Raw genomic sequence first — 24,061 nt, 5'->3', positions numbered from 1 at the left:
ACTCGAGGGGGGCCGTGCCAGTCTCTGGCTCCAGGCTGGGTGGTGAGGGGCGCAGGGGGAGGCGGACGGAGGGAGGGCACGTCTCGGGTGCGGGCCAGGGGGGCGAGAGAACGCAAAGGAAAGGGCGAGCACCGAGGGCCAGGGACGGCGGTGGGTGACAGCCCCGCGCGCCCCCGCCGTCGCCGAGTCGCCGCCCGCCGCTTCCGGCGCCCTCACGGCCCGCCCCGCCCCGCGCCGCCGCTGCCACATCCTCCGGTGACGTCAGCCGGGGCCGCCATATTGGGAAGGCGCCGCCGCCGCCGCCGCCGCTTCAACCTCTTCCTCCTCCTCCGCCTCGGAGCTGGGGCTGTTTTGGGGGCCGCGGCCGCAGGCAGGAAGGCCCCCCCTCCCCGCGCCGCCGGCGCCCGGCCAGCCCGCTTCTCCCCGACCCGTCTCTCCATGACTGCCCCGAGCCCCGCTGCCGACGGCCGTCGCCCCCGCGCCCGGATTTAACACGGAAGCCCGCGTCGGAGGCCGCGGGGGGAGGAGGAGGGAGACCTGGTCGGCCCCACGGCGCTCTCGGCCCGGCGCGGCGCCTCGGCCGGAGCCATGACCTCGCTGACCCAGCGCAGCTCGGGCCTGGTGCAGCGGCGCACCGAGGCCTCCCGCAACGCCGCCGACAAGGAGCGGGCGGCGGGCGGCGGCGCCGGCAACGGCGAGGACGACGCGCAGAGCCGTCGCGACGAGCAGGACGACGACGACAAGGGCGACTCCAAGGAAACGCGGCTGACCCTGATGGAGGAGGTGCTCCTGCTGGGCCTCAAGGACCGCGAGGTGCGGGCGCGGGGGGCAGGGCGGGGGGCGGCGCGCGGGGCCCGGGCGCCAGGTGGGCCCCAGGTGGGCGCCCGGCCTCCGGCCCGCGCACCTGCCCTTCCTGCTCCCGAGCCCCGTGCCAGGTGGCGCCCAGCTTGCCTCGAGGAGTGCTGGAGTTGGTTGCTCTCCCGCGCGGCTCAGGGCTTTCCAGGTCCTCTTCCCCTTAGAGTTGCTTGGATTCTTCCTTACCCCTTTCACAGTCGCTCCTTTCCTTTCGACACCCCGGCGGTCTGTATTTCTTCCTCGCCTTTTCCCGCGTGTCCGACCTGTGTGGACCCCAGGGTGCAAGTCCAGCCTGGAGTCTGCCTCGTAGACTGAAACACCTAGAGCCACCAGTGCCCCGAACTCTTGGGCTTTGCAGGTTGTAGGACCTGGGAGGGGTCCACGGATCTGCTTACTGGGGGCTTTTTAAAAGAAAAACAACTTCAATTAAGGTGTACTGTTTGGAATTATGAAAAATTTCGGTGAAGTGGTAATGGAGGAAAAAGTTATTTTACTGAGTAAAGTTAAAAGTCAAGCAGAACTCTCATGAACCTTCCAGGAAAATGACTTTCTAGGTGAACTTGCTTTGGGTGAAAGATTACTTTTAGTATCGCTTTTAAATTTTATCAGTTGACAATTCACAAGAAAGTCTTGCCATCTTAAAGGGCTTTTTTGTGAAGTGCTTAAAATGCTAGGTTTGTGATTTGATGAAAGGCCTCGAAGCTTCAGGTAGGTTAAAGTTAAGATAAATATTTCTTTGTGGTCTGACTTTTAAAACGTTTATTTTCACCTCACTATCGAAGATTTTCACATATAAAAGTTGGAAAAGTGCTACAGTGAACAGCTGTGTACATACTTTCTATAATAGATGCTGTAATTAAACATTTTGCTGCATTTACCTTATGACATATCCATCTACAAAAGTGATTATTTTTAAAGATGGATAGATTGTCAGACAGATGAACGGATATTCTGTGAATCATGTATGGTGAGGTAGTCCCAGAAGCTTATTTTATCTCTGTGCAAATTATGACAGTATGTTTTGAGAGTCAGACACAAAAGTATCTTTTGTTTTGATTTTTAAGAAAGTTTTCCAGATTCACAAAGAGCGGCAAAAAAATTTCATCCTCACGAAATCTTCCTAGTTCACTGAAACTTATCAGGTATAGGTGAGTTTTATATGGATTGTTTATGGACTCCTGGTATTTAGGAATCTAATGAACTACAGGTTCCCCCTGATACTGCATCTGCAATATCTTGGTTTCCCATTTCTCATATTTTAATAACAATCTTTTTTTTTTTTTTTTGAGATAAAGTCTCTCTCTGTTGCCCAGGCTAGAGTGCAGTGGCATTATCATAGCTCACTGCAATCTGAAACTCCTGGGCTCAAGCAATCCTCTTGTCTGAGCCTCCCAAATAGCCGGGATTACAGGTGTGTGCCATCCTGCCCAGCTCATTTTTCTATTTTTTTTTCTTTTTGTGTATGTAGAGACAGGTCTCACTCTGTTGCCCAGGCTTAATAACAATCATCTTGAAAAAAGTTGATGTCCCTCTTGCTATGAAAGGGGCCCAATACCTGTTGAGTTACTGAATTGTGATTATAAAGCAGGCTGTGTGTGAAATTGCTTTTTGTTCTTTGTATGAAAAAACAAATTAGATGTATAGTGTCCTAGTGATGTGATTTTAGAAAGTATTCCACTTTTTTAGGCTTCACAATTTAGAATCTTGGCTATAAACAGTTTTCTTTAAGTCTTTTTCTTTTGGGACGAGAGTGACAGATTACTGTACACGTTTTAGAAAATACAAAAAAAAAATGAAAAAAAAAAACATATTCCTGAGTGAACATTTTGAAAATGTTTATAGTTTTTCTGTGTGGATAAAACCATAAAACTCAGACTTGGTTTTTTTTTTTTTTTAACTAAATAACTAGATTCTGGTGTTCTGAGTCACACTGAGAAGTTATAGTGAGAAAGTATCTTTTTGTTTTTTCAAGTATGTGTTACTCTAAATGTTTAAGCTAAAGTATATTAACATTGCTATTTTTCTCTGATTGGTTTTCATGAAGATAATTTAAAGAATTTGTTGAAGTTTAATGGTACTTGCACAGTTTAGACAATTTAAAGTTCTTTGATGGCAGATAACTGAAACCATCTATTGTGCTTGTGTAAGGAGTCACTTGCTATATTTGCAAGTCACGGCCAAGGTCCAGACACTAGCTAATGCTAATTCTGCGCATTTCTTGCTGGTTTCAACAACCACATAGGGAAATTTTTTTCCCCTTTGTAGGCAAGTTCAGGTAGTTGGGGGAACTGGGATTTTGCATTACTTCAGATTTTAGTTAGATTTTAGTTTTAGGGATAAAACTATATATATATATATATCACACATATGTATTTTTTTTTAACCACTTAAAAAATTTTTTTATTCATTTATTTATTTTTTAAGAGATGAGGGTCTCACTGTGTTGCCCAGGCTGGAGTGCTGTGGCTATTCACAGGTGTGATCGTAGCACACTACAGCCTTGAACTCCAGGGCTCAAGTGATTCTCCTGCCTCCCAAGTAGCTGTGTGTACTGTTCGCAGCCCCTGCACTGGCTCATCACTTCTTTATATACTAATAATGAGCCCTGTCAACTCATTCATTCCTGTTTTTGTCGTTGGGCACTCCCCCCGCCATGTCTTTAACTTACATCTTTTTAGGGTGCAGAAATTGCTTTCTTACCCTGAGCCTAGGCATTTGTGCTTGTTAAAAGTGTGAACTTTCAACTTAATTAAATTTGATATTAACAAGTTCTAAACTTCAGCTGTTATTATATAGCTTAGTGAATTCACTGCTTTAACTTTATTATTTTAACTTAGTATCCGTCTTTGTTATGTCTGGGTATTCTTAAGATATTTAAAAGCTAAACGTTATGTTTAGGCAGGTCATTAATGTTAGACAGATTTTATGCATGTGTGAGCTAATAACATCTGAAGTCAAAACAATCAAAAAATTTTAAGAAGTTGCTAAATGGTGAAATCAGTTTTTTAATTTACATTTTTTGGCTTTTAAAAAAATTTTCTGTTGAACAATAAACCTGCAGGAAAACACACATGTATGATGAAATTTCACAAACTGAACACAACTGTTAAACTGACACCTAGAGCAAGAAACAGAAGCCCAGTTCTCTAGAAGCCCCCTTGAATTTCTTTCCAGTCACTACCCACTCCTCCAGAGTAGCCACTAGCTTAACTTTAGAATTCAGTGTAGGTTACTTTTACCTAGTTTTTGTACTTTTGTGTCTGGCTTTGTTCAACATCTTGAGATTTATCCTTGTGTGAGGTTGTCTTTTGTTCATTCTTACTGTCTTATTAATTTGCTTTGAACACATTTATAATCTACAATATTTAGAAAATACTTTGATTTATATTCTGAGTCAAGTCTCCCCCTCCCTTTTACTGAACAGAAGGTTCAGTCATTGTGATTGGTTTTTTTTTTTTTTTTTAAATTTAAGTACACATTCAGATTTTTTTTACCAGTGATTTTCCTTTCTTTTTAAAAACACAGCAGCCTAGGCCCCTTGCGATTCCTGTTGCTCACTCTGGGCAGAGAATCAGTGATACAGGCATTTAAGACATTAACTGCCCTGTGAGTTTTGAGCCCTGTGCCTCATGAAGCATTTGTAACTGACCTTGGGAGCCTTGAGAACTATTTTTCAAGTTCCATGTAACTCACAGAAAACAATAAAAATTTTTTCATTAAATTAGAAAGGATCGTTTTGTTTTTAAAGTTTTTTTCTAGTGTGACAGTGTGTTAAGTAACTCTTAAAAGGCTGCAGCAAGGATGGCAGATAGGTTTACATCTGAATTCAACTTTCAGATAATTAGCAAGATTTCTGTAATCGCCCCCGTGTTTCAAAGGGAGAGGCAGCAAAAGTGCCAGGTATTTTCCATTCCTCATATATTTGATTTTTCCATAGATGCCTCCAGTAGAACATTCTCAGGATGCTTCACTGAGAATTACCTCAAATAACTGGTGTCACACACTTTAAATGCCTTCCTTGGTGGCAAATCTTAGTCTTTTAAGGTTGGATTTGATTATTTTAAGTGGCCAGGTATACTTTAGCAGTGGTTCCCAGCCTTTTTGGCACCAGGGATTGGTTTCATGGAAGACAGTTTTTCCACGCATCGGGGTGGGGTGGGGGGAGCTTAGGCTGTACATACAGATGAAGCTTTGCTCCCTTGCTCACCTCCTGCTGTGCGCCGCCCCGCCCCAAGTTTCATGGTGCTGTGGACTGGTTGGGGATCACAACTTTGGAGTATGCCTGTGGAATAGCAGATGTGGAGAGGGGCTTTGTAGTCCTGGTCCAAAGTGTATCCTTTGTTTTACATATTATACTATTTAAGCTTTCCGAGCCTCAGAGTTTTCATGTATAATGGAAGTAGTCATCCCACATGGTGGTTCTGATTTGTACTGTTGTGGACATTTATTATTGAACTCTCCACTGTGTCTTCCCCCTGTTTTGTCTTGGTTCGGGGGTTCCCCGTTGAGTGTAGCCCTTAGGATACCCTCTTGAAGCATCTTTCTGTCCTTTTGCCATGCAGCCACTTAGACTTACCCAGTCAGATGTTTTCTCTTGGAGCTTTGGATCTTGAGAGAATAACAGGCTATACGGTTTTTTTTTTTTTTTTTTTAAGACCTTTTCAGAGTAGTGTCAGTGTAGGGATCAGATTGTTTTCTGAAATGGTTCTTTGAACTGCTTTCTCCCTAGTCTGTTGGTGCTTTTTCCAGCTTGATTTTCTAGTCATCTTTCAGTTTTGTAAGTTTCAACAGCCTTCCAGTAAAGTCCCTTTTTTTAGCCAGAGTCAGTTACTCAGAAACATGAGTAGACAGGAACTCTAATACAATAGCTTAACTCCATATCCTAAAGTAGGTATTTGAGCTAGATAATATACACGGAGAGTAAAATAATTAAGTTTAACGTGATGGAGCTGACTTTTGTAGTGTTTTTACACTGGCCCTAAAGATGTGTTCCATTTTTGGAGTAAATGTTCCAAGGTCACCTACTTTGAAATACATACAGTACTGATCAAGATATACTGATGAAGAGTATAACTTTGTTTTTTTTTAAAAAATTTTCCTTTCTATACATGTGGTACTGTATAACATCTCTGTATCAAATCTGTAAATGAGAAATTCATTCAACAAATATTCAGAATTTAAAGATGTGCTAAGATTTTTAGTAATTTAAAATATAATAAAAGCTTCTGAGTTGTGTGATTCCTTTTCTAATACAAATAATATTCCCTTCCTGTTTTTGAAAGGTTTGAATTTCCGTATATTTTTTTCTGGTGTTTAAGCACAAGTAGGAGATATGTAGGATCTCCAACATTAGTTTCTGGAGTTCATCGAACCATTTGATTGTACCTTTTAAACAAGATTTTATACTGTTGAAATTACTTTTTAGTGCTTTAGGATTCTTTCACAGTGTGTCCAAAATATTCATTGGCTCACCTCTTCAGTGATACTTATATTTGATATATTAATTTCAGACTATCTGAGAGTCTTTGTGTGGATCATTTGAGTTTATCTTTTAGAATTATACTTTGAAATTATTTTGGTCAGATTTTGAAATATGTGGGATGTTTTTCTGATAAACAAATATACTATTATAGTATCAGCTTATATGTAAATCTTAAAAGACCCTGAAGGCATCATGCATTATGCTTGTTCTGTTATGTCATGTTAAACTTTTGGCCCAACACTACTTTGTGTCCCTGCTGACTTTCCTCCCATTCTGCTAGAATAATTTTTCTGTGCTATTAATCAGAGTAAATAATAATATTCAAAATATGCCTTAGTCTTGTGTAGGGGATTTTATTTTCATGTTGTGAGTCTCCTTTTGAAGTGGCATGGAGACTATGCATATCCTCTTATTTCCTTTTAATAAGCAGAGTGACAAGTGCTAAAGGTGGAAACCTGACTTCTTTTTGAAATTGATGTTTGTGGCTTTATGTTTCTCTAATCAAAGCTGGGAAGACTGCAAAACTTGTTTCAGTAGTATAGTACAGTGTTATAATGTAGTCTAGTAAATTTTGAGGTTTTAACTTAGGTATTACAGGTATATTTAGAAGATAGGCTATTTCTCTTCTGTTAAATTGTTTGGTAAACCTCTGATCTGTAAGAATACAACTAATATTAAAGTACAGTGTATTACCAAAAAGGATATTTCTGATAAATACATTTTTAAGCTTAAAAATATTTTAAACTAAAAACATTAACTTATTTTTAAGCTTAACAGATTGTATTTGCTTTGCAAATTCCCTTAATAGAGGGGGTCTTAAATTGGAGTCAACAGATGGAGTTTAAAAAGTCTGTGAACAACTCTGCAAGAAGGCGTGTGTGTGTGTGTGTTTCTGGGGAAAGAGGACGTAACTTTCATTAGATACTTAAAGCATCTAGTGAACCAGGATGGTTAAAAATTACTGAATAGGAACAATTTGTTTTAGTTTAAGGTTTTTGTTTTGTCCTTTTCCTCCTGAAAATTAACTACAGAAAATTCCAGATTTCAGGGTTGTAGTGAGTTGAATTTCGAGTTGAGACTTTGAGATACAAAGTCAACATTTCTGTAGCCTGTTCTAGAGTTTCTTATCTTGCTAAATGACATTTAGAAGGAGTGTAACTACCACGTCTAGAAGTCTCTAGTCATCAGATGTTTTATTGAGCACGTTCTCTGTGTAAGGCCCTTTACTAGGTACAAATGAGAGGAAGAACTTCTCTATCTTCAATTCCATTTTAGTTTGGTGGGTCATGCTCATATAGTAAACTACAAAACTATGTTATGTTGCTGTTCTAGAATTTTTTTATTTTAAATATCTTAGCCTGGTATTTAGCTACCATTCAGTAAATATTTTTTGAGTAAATTATGTACTCTCAATGAGGATAATGTCATTCCCAAGGGAGTAAAAATTGGTTCTGGGGGTGGTGGTGAAAAAAAATCTTACTCCTTTTATGCATAAATACATGTACAGTATACAAATAAATATACAGTGTATTCTATTGTATTAAAATTCACGGGAGAGAGGATTATTGGGGGGAAAATGTGAAAATACTTCTTAAGGGAACAATAATTACAAGATTGAGAAACACTGAAATAAGTCAATATTGAAAATACCAAGTATTTATTTAGTTGAGGCTTAGAAATCTTTGATAGGAATTTTTATTGTAATAGAATTTGGCTTGTAGTTCAGTAGGAGGAGGAACAGGTTAATCATACTGAACTATAGGGAGTTACGACTTAAATTTTTAAGGTAAAAATTAATCCTACTGGTTGATAATGTGCAGGTAAATTTTGTATTCCCCCACCACTACCTTCTGGGAGGGACTGGAAATAAAAGGACTATATGTAAGCTGCTACTGGTTATTTTTACTCTGTTTCATTTTCTAGTTCCAGTTTCTTAAATGCAAATGTTAAACAGTTTTATATCTCATTAACCAAATAAGCTCAGAAATACTATTTAAGAACTTAAATTTCAGTTTAGTAACTGAATTGGTCGTTGAATTTTTGTCTATACCATATTAGCTAAAATGAAATCAAGTTATTTAGTATTCATATGTTCAGTTTAATTGAAGTATTAAACCTTCTTTGTGCCAGTCCTTTTGCTAGGTGCTGGGGTTACAAAGAAAAAAATTTTATCTTCAGGGAGCAACCAGTCTACATAGAAGACAGATTTGCAAATGATTTCAGTAAAATGAATTACTGACTTTAACAGAAGTATATGTTAAGTGTAGGAGGAGAATGGGGAGGATGCCTCAGATCAGGAACCAGGAGACTGTGCTGTGTTCTTGACTCCCAGCCTTGCCCTTGACTGACTGAAAGAATTGGGGTAAGTGTTCTGAATTCTTAGACCCTCAGTTTTTCCCTGGGGAAAAAAGACCTACATTTGTGGTCTGTCCCATAACCTCTCTAAGTTTTAGGGATCCATTGGGTTGGTATATATGTGCAAGTGTTTTGTCAACTGCATGATGCTAAACAAATGCAATTGGGTAATTACCTAGCCTAGAGAAGGTAGATGAATTAAAATTTACAGTAGTCTTGACAAGTATTTAATATTTCCGTTATTTTTGTTATTTCTTGACCCTCTTGTACTTTATGTGTTGGGCTTAGTGAACATTTTACTTAAATTCAATTGTTTACCTGTGTCCTGAACCTCTGGTGAGTTTTCTTTTTATAATCCCTGGCCAACTGGGTTGGGGAAATCTAGGAACCTGAAGTACCACTTGACTTCTGATTCTTAGGCCCATCCCATAGTCTTCCTCAAATAAATCTTGATCGATTCCATGATTCCTCTATCTCCAGATACTGCTCGCTTAGGTTCTAAATCTCCAAAATGATAAATAACTGTAATGACAAAATGATACATGTAAAGTACCTAGTAGTTGGCGCACAGTAACTGTTAAGTTTCATCATGCCTTGAGGCTCCAAATCGGAAACCTCGAAAGGCCATAATCTCTTCTAGCCCGTGTGATCACCATTTCTTCCCATCTCTTGATATTCCCACCTTCCCTTTTTGATGACCCTCTTTTTTTATGGGGAGGGAATGCTTCCTGCCTGAAGTGAAGCCAGGATCTTCACTGAAGTTGGTGGGGCTGGGACCCCTGGAGAAGGCAGTGGCTCACAACCTTTTCTTTTTAAAATTTTATTTCATTGGAATTTTTTTCCCCTATTTCCTCCCTATCTTTTAATTTGATTACTTTTTTTTTTTTTTGAGACAGAGTGTCACTTTGTTGCCCGGGCTAGAGTGAGTGCCGTGGCATCAGCCTAGCTCACAGCAACCTCAGACTCCTGGGCTTAAGCGATTCTACTGCCTCAGCCTCCCTAGTAGCTGGGACTACAGGCATGAGCCACCATGCCTGGCTAATTTTTTTTGTATATATATATTTTTTAGTTGGCCAGATAATTTCTTTCTATTTTTAGTAGAGACGGGGTCTCACTCTTGCTCAGGCTGGTCTCGAACTCCTGACCTCGAGCGATCCACCCGCCTCGGCCTCCCAGAGCTAGGATTACAGGCGTGAGCCACCGCGCCCGGCCAATTTGATTACTTTTTATGTCTCCTTTGCTGTAGGACCCTTTGACTCCCAAGGCCCCATTTCTGAGAGGGTTGAGAGTGGGGAAAGATGTGGAATAATTAACAGAATTGCACCAAACTTTAAAATTATACTTTATACAAAGCATTTTGTTAAATGGGTTTAGAAATAAAAATAACATGAAAAATCCTAGTCTCCTCAACTTTACAGTACCGTGGTAGGGAGACAAGACCTGTAAGAATTTAAAAAACAGTGTTATGTGCCACGTGGGCAGTAGAAACAGTAAAAGTTCAGTTCAGAGGAAGGAGTAACGTAGGCTGAGGTTGTTGGAGGGAGTGTAAGGAGCAGACGCCAGTTGAGCTGGGAGTGGGGTAGCCAAGGCTTGGAACAACTTCCCAGGAAGTTCTAATCACAAAGCAGTTTTGAAGCTGACTGGAAATTGGTTTGGGGGTTAACTTTCACTTGATTGTCATGAATAACCTTTTTAATATGGCTTCTGTGAAACTAAATTAGAAAATTATCTTCACATTTTAGTGATTTTTACAAGATATGTGATATGTTTAGAAATGACTGTAAATTTTGAACTTTTATTTATTCATCCACCTATCCATCTCTCTTCTTCCTCTCATTTGTCCTCAAATAAGTATTAAGGGTCTTTTTATGGTCTGGGTAGTGTCCTGAGTGCTGGGCTACAAACATCATTAAAAGTATGGTTCCTTTCCACAATCTCCATAGGCCTTGTTGTGACTGAAAGGTCTAGGAGAGTAAAAGGAAAGCTGTAAGTTTTTTATTTTTAATTTTTTTATTGTGATAAAATATACATAACAAAATTACCTTTTCAGCCATTTTTAAGTGTACAATTCAGTGGCATTAAGTATATTCACATCCTGTGTGACCATTACAAGTATTCATCTCCAGAAATTTTTTATCATCACAGACTGAAATTCTGTACCTGTTACACAATAACTCTCCATTACCTCTTCCCCCCAGCCTCTGGTAACCCTACTATTCTGTTTTCTGCCTCTGTGAATTTGACTGTTATAGGCACCTCATACAAGTGTAATCATACAGGATTTGTCCTTTTATGTCTCTTTAACTTAGCATAATGTTTTCAAGGTTCATGTTTTAGCACCTGTGAGAATTTTTCTTATGTATTTATTTTTGAGACAGAGTCTCACCCGGTTGCTGGGCTAAAGTGCCGTGGTGTCATCACAGCTAACTGCAACCTCAAACTCCTAGGCTCAAGTGATCTCCTGCCTCAGCCTCCCAAGTACCTGGGACTACAGGCATTTGCTGACATGCACTACCACACCTGGCTAATTTTTGTATTTTTTTTAGAGATGGGATCTCACTGTGTTGCTCAGGCTGGTCTCGAACTCCTGACCTTGAGTGATCCTCCTGCCTTGGCCTCCCAGAGTGCTAGGATTACAGGCGTGAGCCACTGTGCCCAGCCGAGTTGGAGGTTTTAATGGTAGCAATAATATTATAAACTGGATTTTTAGGAAAACTGTTATTTTGAATGTTGATAGGATTGGTAGATGGAAAAATTGGATCAGAAGATTGTTAGTAGGCTTGAGGTTGTTAGAACTTGTGAAATTTGTTGCCTGGGTCTTGGATACAGATTGTACAGGATTGATCAGAACTAATATTTTAATATAATTATTATTAGGATTTCATAGTACTGTCATTAAAACCTAGGAGAGAGAGAGGAGATGATGATTGGTTTGAGTTTAAGGAACCAATTGAATAGGAATACTGTCCTAATTATTTTCTTATACAAGTTGTGCTAGTTGTAGAAAAAATTGCAGAAATGAAAAATAAAACCCATAATTCCACTTTTTTTCATTCAAAATGCTACTTTCATTTATTGAGTGTCTACTATATGCTAGGCACTGTGGTAGGAGAGACAGATACATGTATATACACATAGAACGGTCTGTGTGTATATATTTATATAATTACAAATTGTGATAGTAACTATGAAGGAAAATTAGAGGATGCTGTGTGAAAATGGGTATGTGAGGGAGGTCACCGGGAAGTCGTTTGTAAAGAAATGGTATTTAGTCTGAGGCCCAAAGAATGAGTAGGGGCTAAGTCCAGTGAGGACAGGCCTAGTACAGTGTACTTAAAGGCCCCGAGGTGAGAAGGAGCTTGGGCTTTGCTTGAGGAACTAAAAGATGGTCCAGGTGGCAGAAGTGGAGTGATGGGGAGAAAGGCATGAGATGATGATGGAGGGCCAGACCACACGAGACCTTACAAGTCAGGTTAAGGATTTTGTATTTTATGCTGAGTGCAATTGGGAAACCATTGAAGGATTTTAGGGAGTGATATATTCAATTATTATTAAAAAAAATTCTTTGTGGAATGCATTGAACAAAGGCAAATAGAGACAGTTGTGTGGTAACATCTTCATATGTTATTCTTCCAGTCTTGTTTTAAAAGCTTCATTTATCATTTTAAAAAGGAGGAGGTCTCCTTATGACTGTTCTGTAACCCTTTTTCTCTTAATGACATATGGAGACTACCTTCCCAAATCAGTAGATACAGATTTTATGACTTGATATAAGCTCATGGAAAAAAATTAGAGTGGCACAATCAGAAGTTTGGTGTCCCATTATTTGTAGTGACTGCATGATAGAATATCTTATCTGATGTACCGTAGTTAGATCCATGTTCATTAATTATAAATATGGTCCTGTTATGGACCTTCATGTTTTTCTTTAACGTTTGGCAATCACATAATTACTTTTTTAGGCCTTCATGTTTGTATTAGCAGGTCCTTCTAAGTAAAGCTCTTCCTTTCTCTACCTGGCAGCCGGATCTTACTCATTTCTCAATGCCCAGCTGAAACTCTTCACCTTACTCTAACTCCCTCGGCAGTGTTAGTGGCTCTCACATCCTTTTTGCTTATCACTGTATCTCTAGCACCCAGCACGGTGACCAGCATGTTACAGGTGTTGATGCATGTTTTTGGAGTGAGTGCCATTTTATTCATATCAGTATTATATTTGTCACATTGAATTATTATTTTCATTCTGTGCCTTGTATCTCAGTCATCTTTATCACCTCTGCTTAGCAATATCTTGGTACTTAATTGATGTTTATTTAATTAAAATTATTCTTGAAATGTATTAGTTCAAGAATTAAAAGAACTATGGTTTTTATTTTATGCAACTTTGTGCCTCTGCCTTGGAAGTGGGGTTGGTGTTCTGTTAGAAAATCATGACGAGGCCAGTATCTTATAAACAAATCATGTTACAGTGACTTGCTATAATAAAACTTACGTGCCTCCATTTTATTCACTTCTGTAGGACTTTTCAAAATGTCTTCACCTTAAAATACTGACTGTGATGTAGTGGTGAAAGCGCTATCTCTAGAGTCACAGCTCTGGGGCTTGAGATATGACTGCTGCTTCTGGGGTGTGAATATGGTTGTATCTCTTACCCTCTCTAAACCTCAGATTCTTCAAATATTAAAAAGGTGATATTTGCTTGGGTTATGAGACTTAGATGATTATATATGTGAAAATGGCTTTGTAAACTGAAATGCTGTTGTGTTAAATAAAACCTTACATTTCCTACAGAAGAATTAAGACTGTAGGTTTGTAGTTAGGTCTTATTAATAAGATATTGTTAAATATACTTTTGAAAATCTCACTAGTCAAAAATCTTTAAAAAATTCTTTTGCTTAAGCGAGTGTCTGCTCCCACTTTGTTTTGTGCTCTCTGTAGTGAAGTGATCAGTGGTAGGTGTGGAAGGAAAAAAATAATACCAGTCGAGCATCCCTAATAATCTGAAATCCTCCAAAATCTGAAACTATTTGAGTGCTCACATGACACCACAAGGGAAAAATCCCACACTTGACACCTTTGCTTTCCGATAGACGAGTGTATACATACTTGGTGTATATGAAACATAAGTGAATTTTGTATTTAGATGTGGGTCCCGTCTCCAAGATATCTGTGTATATGCAAATATTAAATCTGAAAAACCTGTAACACTTTTGGTCCCAGGAATTTCTAATAAGAGGTACTCAACCTGCACCCTCTATTTTCAGGGGGCTGAAAGGATGCACACCAAGATCACAGGTTAAATAGGTCTTGGAAAACAAGACAGAAAAGAGAGGCACCAGGGCTTTGGAGCTAGGTGGACTAGTTTCATTTCCCACTTTACCACTCAGTAACTGGCAGGTCTCTTAATTTGCCTGAGCTGCAGTTCCATTACCTTGTGAAATTGGAAGAATAATGCCTATTACTACTAAAGACTTACAAAGTCTTACAAATATTAGACATGATGTATATCAAATGCTTAGCACAATTTTAACATACAGTAGTTACTCAGTGTATGGCAGAGTATGACTGTGTGTACTTAAAGGATTTGAAAGATGTGTTCCAAATGCTAATGTGGGTTATCTTGAAAAGGGAATGGGTGAGGGATGGAAGGGGAGGGAGGCGGTAGGGGCTTTTAATTTTCTCTCAAGTATGTCTATTGAATTTAAAAAAAAATTTTTTTAAAACAAGTGAGAGTGCCTGAAATGTCTCAAGATGTGTGTTAAATGAGCTAAGAAAAGGCCACTGAGCACTACTTTCAAGAAAAAGGTACCAGAAGAGTGACCTCACAGAGAGCCTGAGCAGGAGCTGCCAGAGGGAACCCAGGGGAGAAGGAGGGAATGTCTACAGCATCAAATGTTGTGCGGGAGTAAAGTGAGAAGTCTTGTTGAGAACTGAATCAGATGGCCCTGGGTTGGGAAGTGAAAGATAAGTAGTGGAGATTTACTTTTTGGCTACACTGTCAAGGAGTTCACTGTGAATAGAAAGGAGAGAAGGCAGGGTTGGTCCATGCCTCTGTCTCTTTTGTATGATGGGCAAATGTGAGAATGTTTGAATGCCAATAGGAAGGTGCTAGTATGTATGTGAGAGGTTTAAGATTATTTTAGGAGGACAGGAGTGGTGAGCAAAGGTTAAGTCTGTAGGTAGGAGAGAATGGGTGGGAAGATTAGTCTTAGGCAGAAGATCAGTTTTCCTACTGTAACCAGGCAAAAGAATGGCTGTAGATGAAATTGAGTTTATTGAGTTGGTTTATTGCTTCTGTGAAGTCATCTGCTGAAAGTGGACTGAGCTCGGATTTGGAAATAATGGAGTTTTGAAATAGCTGCTATGAAGAGTGGTAAGAGCTCTGGGGAAACAGATGGATTTGTCAAGTATCATTGAGGGCTTAATTTAAGTTGAAGACAGTACATTTATTTACTGAGATTTCAAGATTTTTTTTTCCATCAGCAGTTCAAAAACACAGATACAGATATGGAGAAAGTGATTTTGGATTGAACTGGGGTTGCAGTTTTGCTAGGTGAATGCAGTGGAAGAACAATAGAATATGTTGAGTAAGAGAGTACTTGAAGCAGTATGCTTTGGGCTTATTTTCCCTATCTTTGAATTGGGAACGATAACGGTACTTACATCAGAAGATTGTTGTGAAGGTTCAAGTGAGCTACTATTGTGTTGAGTACTTAAAACAGCGCTTTGTGCATAGTCTCTACTCAGTAAATTATTGTGCTGGCTGGAGATGAGGGGAAGAATGGAGCGGAGTGATGGGAAGAAAGGAGGGAGACTTGAGATTGGAATCCCCCACAAGATTGATGAATAAATGTACATGGATTGAATTTCTTAGTTGGATTGGTGTCTAATAGAAAGGTTATCGGTTTAAGGCTGCTGGTGTCCAAGATCCCAGGAAATAAATGGCAGTAAAAGCCCTCGCTGGTTTTGAATTAAGGCAGAGTAGAGGTGATCAAAGGCCTGGTGATCAGAGACCTGGCTATTGTTCTGTGGAAACATACATTCTAAGTTACAAACTGCTTAAAAAGGAACTTTTGAAACATAATCATAACTTGGTTACTAAGAGGTGGGGGCCCAGATTTAAACATTATTTACTTATTTTACTAATTTTCTTACCTGTCTTAGTCTGTTTGGGCTGCTGAAACAGAATACCGTAGCCTGGGTGGCTTATAAACAACAGAAATTTATTTCTCACAGTACTGGAGACTGGAAAGTCCACCATCAAGGCACTGGTGGGTATGGTATCTGGCGAGGGCTCACTTCCTGGTTCTGTCTTCTTGATGCAGCCTCAGGTGGCAGAAGGGACAAAGAAACTCTCTGGGGTCCTTTTTTGTATGGGCACTAATCTCATTCATGAGGGTTCTGCCCTAATTACCTAATCACCTCCTAAAGGCTCCACCTCCTAAATCTATCACCTTAGAGGTTAGGATCCTAAGAATTCCGCCCCCACCACCCCGCCACAGGTTGGGGGGGAAGACACATGACACAAGTATTCAGTCTCCGTAGCATTACCCTTTATCTAATAATAAAAAAAAATCATCAGAAAGCTGAGGGCTTGCTTTTATCAAATGTTTAAGAGGAACTGTTGGCTTAGTTTTTTTTTGTAACAGCTTTGTTGAGATAGAATTAATATACCATACAAGTCAGTCATTTAAATTGTACAATCCAGTGATAATATATTCAGAGTTGTGCATCCATCACCACAATGAATTTTAGAACATTTTTATTAATACTTGAAACCTGCTGCCCTTCAAACATAGCCCCCACTGCAATGCATGCTTTCTCCTCTGCTACTGTCTTTTTGAGGGAACTGGGTTGGTTCTGAATTTTTTTGGCAAGAATACTTAGATAATGCTATGTGTTTTCATGTTTGTTGCATCAGGAGTCATCCAATGTCTGGTTTAAGAATTCTAAAATCAGTGGGTTCATTTGGTGGTAGGTCTATCTGTCCACTGGAAATTTCCCCCATTTCCATCTAATGCAGGGGTTCTTAGCGTGGGGCAGAATTGAGGGTGAAACACTTGAGTGGAAAAAAAAATGTATTTTTAATGACCTATACCTGAAAGTTAACATCTGCATCCATTATGAATGTTGGCAACAAACCACAGAACTATTAGCAGTATCTGTGACTTTGTCACCAATAGAAACCAGATACTGGCCCGGTGCGGTGGCTCACGCCTGTAATCCTAGCCCTCTGGGACGCCAAGGTGGGTGGATCGCTCGAGGTCAGGAGTTCAAGACCAGCCTGAGCAAGAGCAAGACCCCATCTCTACTAAAAATAGAAATAAAAATTATCTCGCCAACTAAAAATATATATAGAAAAAATTAGCCGGGCATGGTGGCGCATGCCTGTAGTCCCAGCTACTCGGGAGGCTGAAGCAGTAGGATCACTTAAGCCCAGGAGTTTGAGGTTGCTGTGAGCTAGGCTGACGCCATGGTACTCACTCTAGCCCGGGCAACAGAGTGAGACTCTGTCTCAAAAAAAAAAAAAAAAGAAAGAAAGAAACCAGATACTTTCATATCACATTACAATTAATGCAGATATCTCAAAATTTTGTCTTATCACTATGTTGGAATTACAGTAGTTTCTAGATCTGCCACTAGAATGTGTTTAATGTGCTAATAAAGCATATATCACAAATTAGTTTATTTTTAATATTTTGATAACTTTGGTTTCCTTTATAATCCTATGCATTTTATTTTATGTACTTACAAGGCAGGATAAACAAGATAAACAGTTTTCTTTTTTTGAGATAGCTTCTTGCTCTGGTGCTAGGGCTGGAGTGCAGTGGCATCATCGTAGCTCACTGCAGCCTCAAACTCCTGGGCTCAAGCAATCCTCCTCCCTCAGCCTCTCGAGTAGCTCGGGACTATAAGTACGTGCCACAACGCCAGGCTCATTTTTCTATTTTTAGTAGAGACGGGTCTCTCTTTTGCTCAGGCTGGTCTTGAACTGCTGACCTCAAGCAATCTTCCTGCCTCAGCCTCCCAGAGTGCTAGGATTATAGGCGTGAGCCACCATTGCCTGGCCTTTTGCCCATTTTTTAACTGGTTTTTTGCTCTTGAGGTCTTATGTAGTTTAAATATATATTTGTTTTATTATGAATGACAGAAAACATCTCTTGATATGTTTAAGGGTAATTTTCATTTCTTTTGTGAACTTTTTATATCTTTTCCCTTTTTAAAAATTGATTATTTAAAAAAATACCCCTTTAATTTTTAGGAACTAATTGTGTATTAGAGATTTATCTGTGATATAAGTTATAGATATCTTTTCCTACATTGTCATTTGTCTTTTGACTTTGCTTATGATGTTTGCCATGTGAATTTTAAAATAGTATAATTTATTGGCCTTGAGACTAGCTGGGACTTTTTTCCCCCACTCTTCTAGAGTATGAAGGTTTCACTTCTGTTTTGTCTTCTGGTACTTTTATTATTTCACTTTATATTTCAATCTCTAATCCATTTGCAGTTTATTTTGATGTATAATGAGGTATGGATCCAATTTTGTTTTTCCTAACAGCCACCCAATTGTTCCAGTATTATTTATTGATGGAAATGTTCATCTGTCTATCTTATTCATATTGATTTGAGATGATACTTTTGGATTTTCAGATTTGGGATGTTGAACTGGATATAATGCAAATATTTCAAAATCTGAAATGTGAAACATTCTGGTCCCAAGCATTTTGGATAAGGCATACTCAACCTGTATTTGATTTCATTGTGTTCTTGGGTCTGTTTGTAGACTTTATTCTTTTGGTCTGTCTATTCGTGTGCCAGTGTGTCATCATTTCAGTTCTAGAGACTTTTAAATCTATTTTAGTATCTAGTAGGACAGCTTCCATTTCTGTTCTCTATGTATTACTCTCCACCTCCCCAAGTTTTCCTGTCTATTCTTTTTTATTTTTCTTTAGGAACTTTATTTTTAACTTGTATAGCTCCAGGAAAAAAAAAGTTGCTATTTTTAATAGGATCATATTAGATTCATAAGTTAGGGAGAACTGATAACTTTAAAATGTTGAGGTGTTTGTATCAAAGAATGAGATATCTTTTCATTGTCCAAGTCTATTTTTAAGTCTTTCAGGAGAGTTTTAAAAGTTTCTTCATGTTTATAAGTTTTGCCTGTTTTGTTGCTATTGTAAGTGAGGTTTTTAAAATTACATTTTAACTTTAATATTTCAACAATTTATATTTTGTATAGGACAGTTGATGTCTGTTAATTTTATAATCCTGCTACTTTACTAAACTCTTACTTATACTAATTTTTCCATTTATTCTCCTGGGGTTTTCCAAGTATTCAACTGTTATCACCACCAAATGTAGATAGTTTTACTACTTTTCCAGTTCTTATGTCTCTAGTTGTTTTTTCTTGTCTAATCTTTTAAATTTGCTTTTACCTGATTTATTCTCTTGATCAGTTTAGTTATTTTTGCTGAGAACTTTTCCATTAATTCTTTTGAAATAATCAAAATTTCATGTAATATTTCAGAAGTGACTTCATACAGAGTACATTATCATTTTTGTAACAGCTTTGAGTTATAATTTGCATTCTATACAATTTCAGCCATTTAAAGTGTACAGGTTACAGTTTTTAGTATTCTTAAGAGTTGTACATCTATCACCACAATCAATTTTATGCTTTAGCCATTGCTTCTGTTTCTTCCCATCCCTCCAGCCCTAGGCAGCCACTATGTTAGTTATCTTACTGTATGACAGAATTTAGCAGCTTAAAACAACAAACCTGTGTTACCTCAGTTTCTGCCAGTCAGGAATTTGGGTGGTGCTTAACTAGGTGCCCCGGCTCATGCCTCTCATGAGATTGCAGTTAAGTTGGTGAGAGGTGCAGTCTCATCTGAAAGCTCAGCTGCTGGAGAATTCAATTCCTTGCTGCTTGTGTTTCTACATAGGGCAGCTCAAAACACGGCAGCTGACAAAGTGGGAGGGAATGTCCAAGTTGGAAGCCACAGTCTATTTGTAGCCTAATCTCTGAAGTGCCATACAATGATATTTGCCATATTCTGCTTGTTAGAGATAAGTCCCCAAATCTAGCCTACACTCAAGAGGAAGGGATTACATGAGAGCGTGAACACTAGGAGGCAGAGATTTTTGATGACAAGCTACATTCTTGTCAGCATATTGGGATGAGTGGTTTTTAGGAAATAGTGGTGATCTCCAGATTTCTGTGTAGTCCAGAACCCATCAACCTGAGAGTATAACTTGGAATTTAAAATCTAAATGCAGTATGGACACTTGTCACTCCTCTGTAACTATTAACAGGAAAGGATATTTCCAAATTTTCTTGCTAGTTTGACATTTAAGAAGAGCTCAGTGTCAAATGTAGACTTGAAATTTTTCTTGTTGTCTTTTAGTGTTGTGGTTCCCCAACCCCCCTCCCCCCACTCCCCCGTGTTAGGAACCAGGCAGCACACACACGCCCCTTGCTCCTCACTGCTCGCTCTTCGGCTCCTAATCCTCAGCTCCTGCTCCTCAGCTCCTCAGCTCCTCCCATCGCTGGCATCATTGCATAAGCTCTGCCTCATGCAGATCAGCAGCAGCATTAGATTCTTATGGGAGCACGAACTCTGCTGTAAACTGCATGTGAGGGATGGAGGTTGCGTCTCCTTATGAGAATCTAATGCCTGATGATCTGAGGTGGAGCTGAGGCGGTGATGCTAGCACTGGGGAGCAGCCACAAATACAGACTATCATTAGTATAGAGGCTTGACTGCACAATAAATGTGACGTGCCTTGAATCATCCTGAAACCATCCCTCCTCCGCAATCCATGGAAAAATTGTTTTCCATGTAACTGGTCCCTGGTGCCAAAAAGGTTGGGGACTACTGTTCTAGGGTATTCATACATAATGATGTTTAGCACCAGTTTCTAGGTACCCTATTATAAATGCTTATTTATCCAGTGATATGTTAACTTTATTCTTCAGTTCTTTGTATGCTTTTAAACAGTTTTTAAAATACCCTGGATAATTGACTTGCACATACTTTTTTTTGGAAATTAAAACAAATCGTGTCCTATTTCGCCCTAAGCCACATTCTCTCTTCGGGAATTCTTAATTTATTAGAATCATACTTGATTTGATTTCACATGTAGATGAGAAAAATGGAGAGCCAGGGAGGATGTTGAATGACTTGCATAAAATTTCCTATCAAGTTTTCCTGATGGCTGGGGCCAGTATTCAGGGGTATAGCATTTGGTTGAGCCTAATAATTTACATCTCAGTGACATTCTTTGTAGGAAGATTTTTATTAACTAATTGAATTTCTTGTTATAGGTCTATTCTGATTTTGTGTTTCTTCTTAAGTCAGTTTTGGTAACTTGTGTCTTTCTAGGAATCTGAATATTTTGTCTCAATTGTATAATTCATTGGCATAAAGTTGTTCATAGTATTCTCTTATAATTCTTTTAATTGTGTAGGGTTGGAAGTGATGTGTCCCTGCTTTTCATTTTGGCAACTCCTTTCTCCTTTTAGTTATGATCTTGTTGAAGAAGCAACTTCTGGCTTCATGAATTTTTTTCTCCTCTGCTTTTCTGTTCTGTATTTCATTTATTTCCACACTGATCTTTATTGTTCCCTTTGATTGCTTTGGGTTTAGTTTGCTCTTTTTCCGGTTTCTTAAGGTAAAAGCTTAACTTGTTGATTTGAGATCTTTCTTCTTTTGCAATATGGGTATTTAGTTAGGCTACAGATTTCTAAGTATTGTTTTAGCTATGTCTAGTAGATTTTGATGTTTTGTATTTTCTGTTCAGTTCAAAATATTTCCTAATTTCCCTTGTGATTTATTTGACCCAAAGATTTAGAAGTGTGTAGATTAATTCTCAGTTTCCCACATTTTATTTTATTGATTTCTGATTTAATTCCCTTGGAGTAAAACATACTTTGTATAATTTCAGTTCTCTAAATTAATTGTTTTGTGGGCTAGCATGTGGTCTATCTTGAAAAATATTCCAGGTGGGCTTGAAAAGAATGTGTATTTTGCTGTTGTTAGATGGAGAGTTCTGTAAATGTCAAGTTAGGTCAAGTTGGTTGATAGTGTTGTACAGTTCCATATTTTTGTAGTTTTGTGTCTACTTCTATCAGTTATTGGCAGTGTAATCTTTAACTACTTTTACTATTTCTTTTTTTCTATTGTTAGCTTTTGTATTTATGTATTTTGAGATTCTGTTGGTAGCTGTGCACATGTTTGTATAATAATTGCTATATCTTCCTGATGGGACTTTATCATTTTGAAATATCCCTTTGTAATTTTCTCTGCTCTAAAATCTGTTATCTCATAATAATATGTCCCAGCTTTCTTTTGATTGCTGTTTCCATGGGATATCTTTCTTCAGTCTTCTAAACCTATTTGTATTTTTGAGACAGAGTCTCACTTTGTTGCCTGGGCTAAAGTGCCGTGGCGTCAGCCTAGCTCACAGCAACCTCAAACTCCTGGGCTCAAGCAATCTTTCTGCCTCAGCCTCCCGAGTAGCTGGGACTACAGGCTTGTACCACCATGCCCGGCTAATTTTTTCTATATATTTTTAGTTGTGCAGCTAATTTCTTTCTATTTTTAGTAGAGACGGGGGTGGGGGGGTGTCTCGCTCTTGCTCAGGCTGGTTTTGAACTCCTGACCTCGAGCAATCCTCCCGCCTCGGCCTCCCAGCGTGCTGGGATTACAGGCGTGAGCCACTGCGCCTGGCCATGCAATTTTTTTTTTTTAAGTGATCTAGGGATTACAACATGCACTTTAATTTATCACACTCTTCTTCAGATTAATGCTAATTAAATTCCTTTTGGTCTTTTTAGAAATCATTTACAGGAATAGAAATCCCCTCAAAGTAGCCTAAGTAAAAGGAGATACAGGTGTGTCTGATGGAAATAAGGTTTGGCTCAACCATAATAGGAGTGCTTCTGTTGTTAGGGTGTTATTCTTTGTGTGTCTGTATCTCTCTGTATGTCTTGGTCTGCCTCACAGTACATTGTCTCTCATTTCCACTCTGCATATTTCTTGTTTTCCTTTCTGCTTACTTTCATTCTTTGCTTGCTTTGTACAAAATGGCCGGTAGCTTCTGAGCCCACACAGCCAGTTACAGCTCTAGTGCCCATGCCCGTATAACTGACTCAGTATGCCAGATGCACATTCTCAGGAGGGAGGGAGATTGTGATTTGCCCATTCTGGTCAGATTAGATTTGGTAAGTGCAACCACTTCTTTCTCTGGGATCTGTAGATAGGACAAGTTTTATAAAAACGGGATATGAGCCAAGACTGGCATCACTAGTACAGCTTTTATATTGGGTTTGGTACTAAACCCCAAATGTTTTGGTAACCTGGTATTTTCTTTTGCTGGGGAAAGTTTATTTAGAAAGCCACGTCTAAAACATTGGTCACATCAGAATTCAGCATTATGTAGAAGATACAGTGTTATGTTTTAGTGATTTCATTTTGAAATATTTTATACATAAAACCAAAATGAAAACTATTTTGTGTACCTTACAAGTATGTTGGCTATTAGTAATTGAAACTTATTTCATGTAGTGTATTTTGTAAAAGGTTTAGTTCAGAGGTTGTAAAATGATTTGCAGATACGTTTTGTCTAGCCTTTGCGGTAGTAAACCTTTGAGTTAATTGTAAGCATTTCAAAGATGGGAAATTTTATATAGAAATATCAATTTCAGAAGATATGGCAAGAGTAGACCCCACATTTTACACTTGGCAACAGTTGATTAGAGCTAAGTTGCCTTCCCCAGTTAGATGGGGAAGGACACTGTCCAGTTTGCTTTGTACAAAATGGCCAGTAGCTTCTTTTTTTTTTTTGGCCAGTAGCTTCTGAACCCTGTGTGTGTGTGTGTGTGTGTGTATGTGTGTGTGTGTGTGTGTGTGTGTGTGTGTATTCTGAACTCTGTATATATATTATTTTGTAATATATTTCTCATGTTTTGCAATAACCTTCTACACCAGGACCTCTTTATTCAGTCATGTTCTTTGCTTGTACATTCTAAGTATTTGAGTTTGCAGTCTCCACCCCCATTCTATTCTAAATGTATGTATTTGTCATTACTAAACAATTACTATTTGCTGGGAGCTATGCTTTATAAATATTATTTAGTCTTCACAACTGTTGCTGCTGTGTTATGTGAAGAAAACTAGTTTCAGAAATTTAATCACATAGTATATGGCAGAGTTGGGGTTGATTTGAATTGCTAAATGTTCGTTGTTCAAAGTCTGGGCTCTTGCTGGGTGTGGTGGCTATAATCCCAGGACTTTAGGAGGCTGAGGCTGGAGGATTGCTTGAGCCCAGGAGTTTGAGACCAGTCTGAGCAACATAGTGAGA

The 24,061-nt window shown here is 39.0% G+C and overlaps 1 protein-coding gene across 1 annotated transcript in view; it reads left to right on the top strand.

The window, feature by feature from the left end:
- The first annotated feature begins 273 nt into the window (after positions 1-273).
- Positions 274-24,061, top strand: part of GOLPH3 (golgi phosphoprotein 3) — a 48,122-nt gene continuing 24,334 nt past the window's right edge. The window contains exon 1 of the mRNA XM_045566333.1: positions 274-813. Within this exon, the coding sequence (XP_045422289.1) occupies positions 589-813 (225 nt within the window). The 5' untranslated portion in view covers positions 274-588. The remainder of the gene's footprint in view (positions 814-24,061) is intronic.

Source organism: Lemur catta, chromosome 12 (genome assembly GCF_020740605.2).
Source record: "Lemur catta isolate mLemCat1 chromosome 12, mLemCat1.pri, whole genome shotgun sequence".
NCBI classification, from domain to species: Eukaryota; Metazoa; Chordata; class Mammalia; order Primates; family Lemuridae; genus Lemur; species Lemur catta.
Note: the sequence above shows the minus strand (reverse complement) of the source record. Positions and strands in the feature narration are given on the sequence as shown.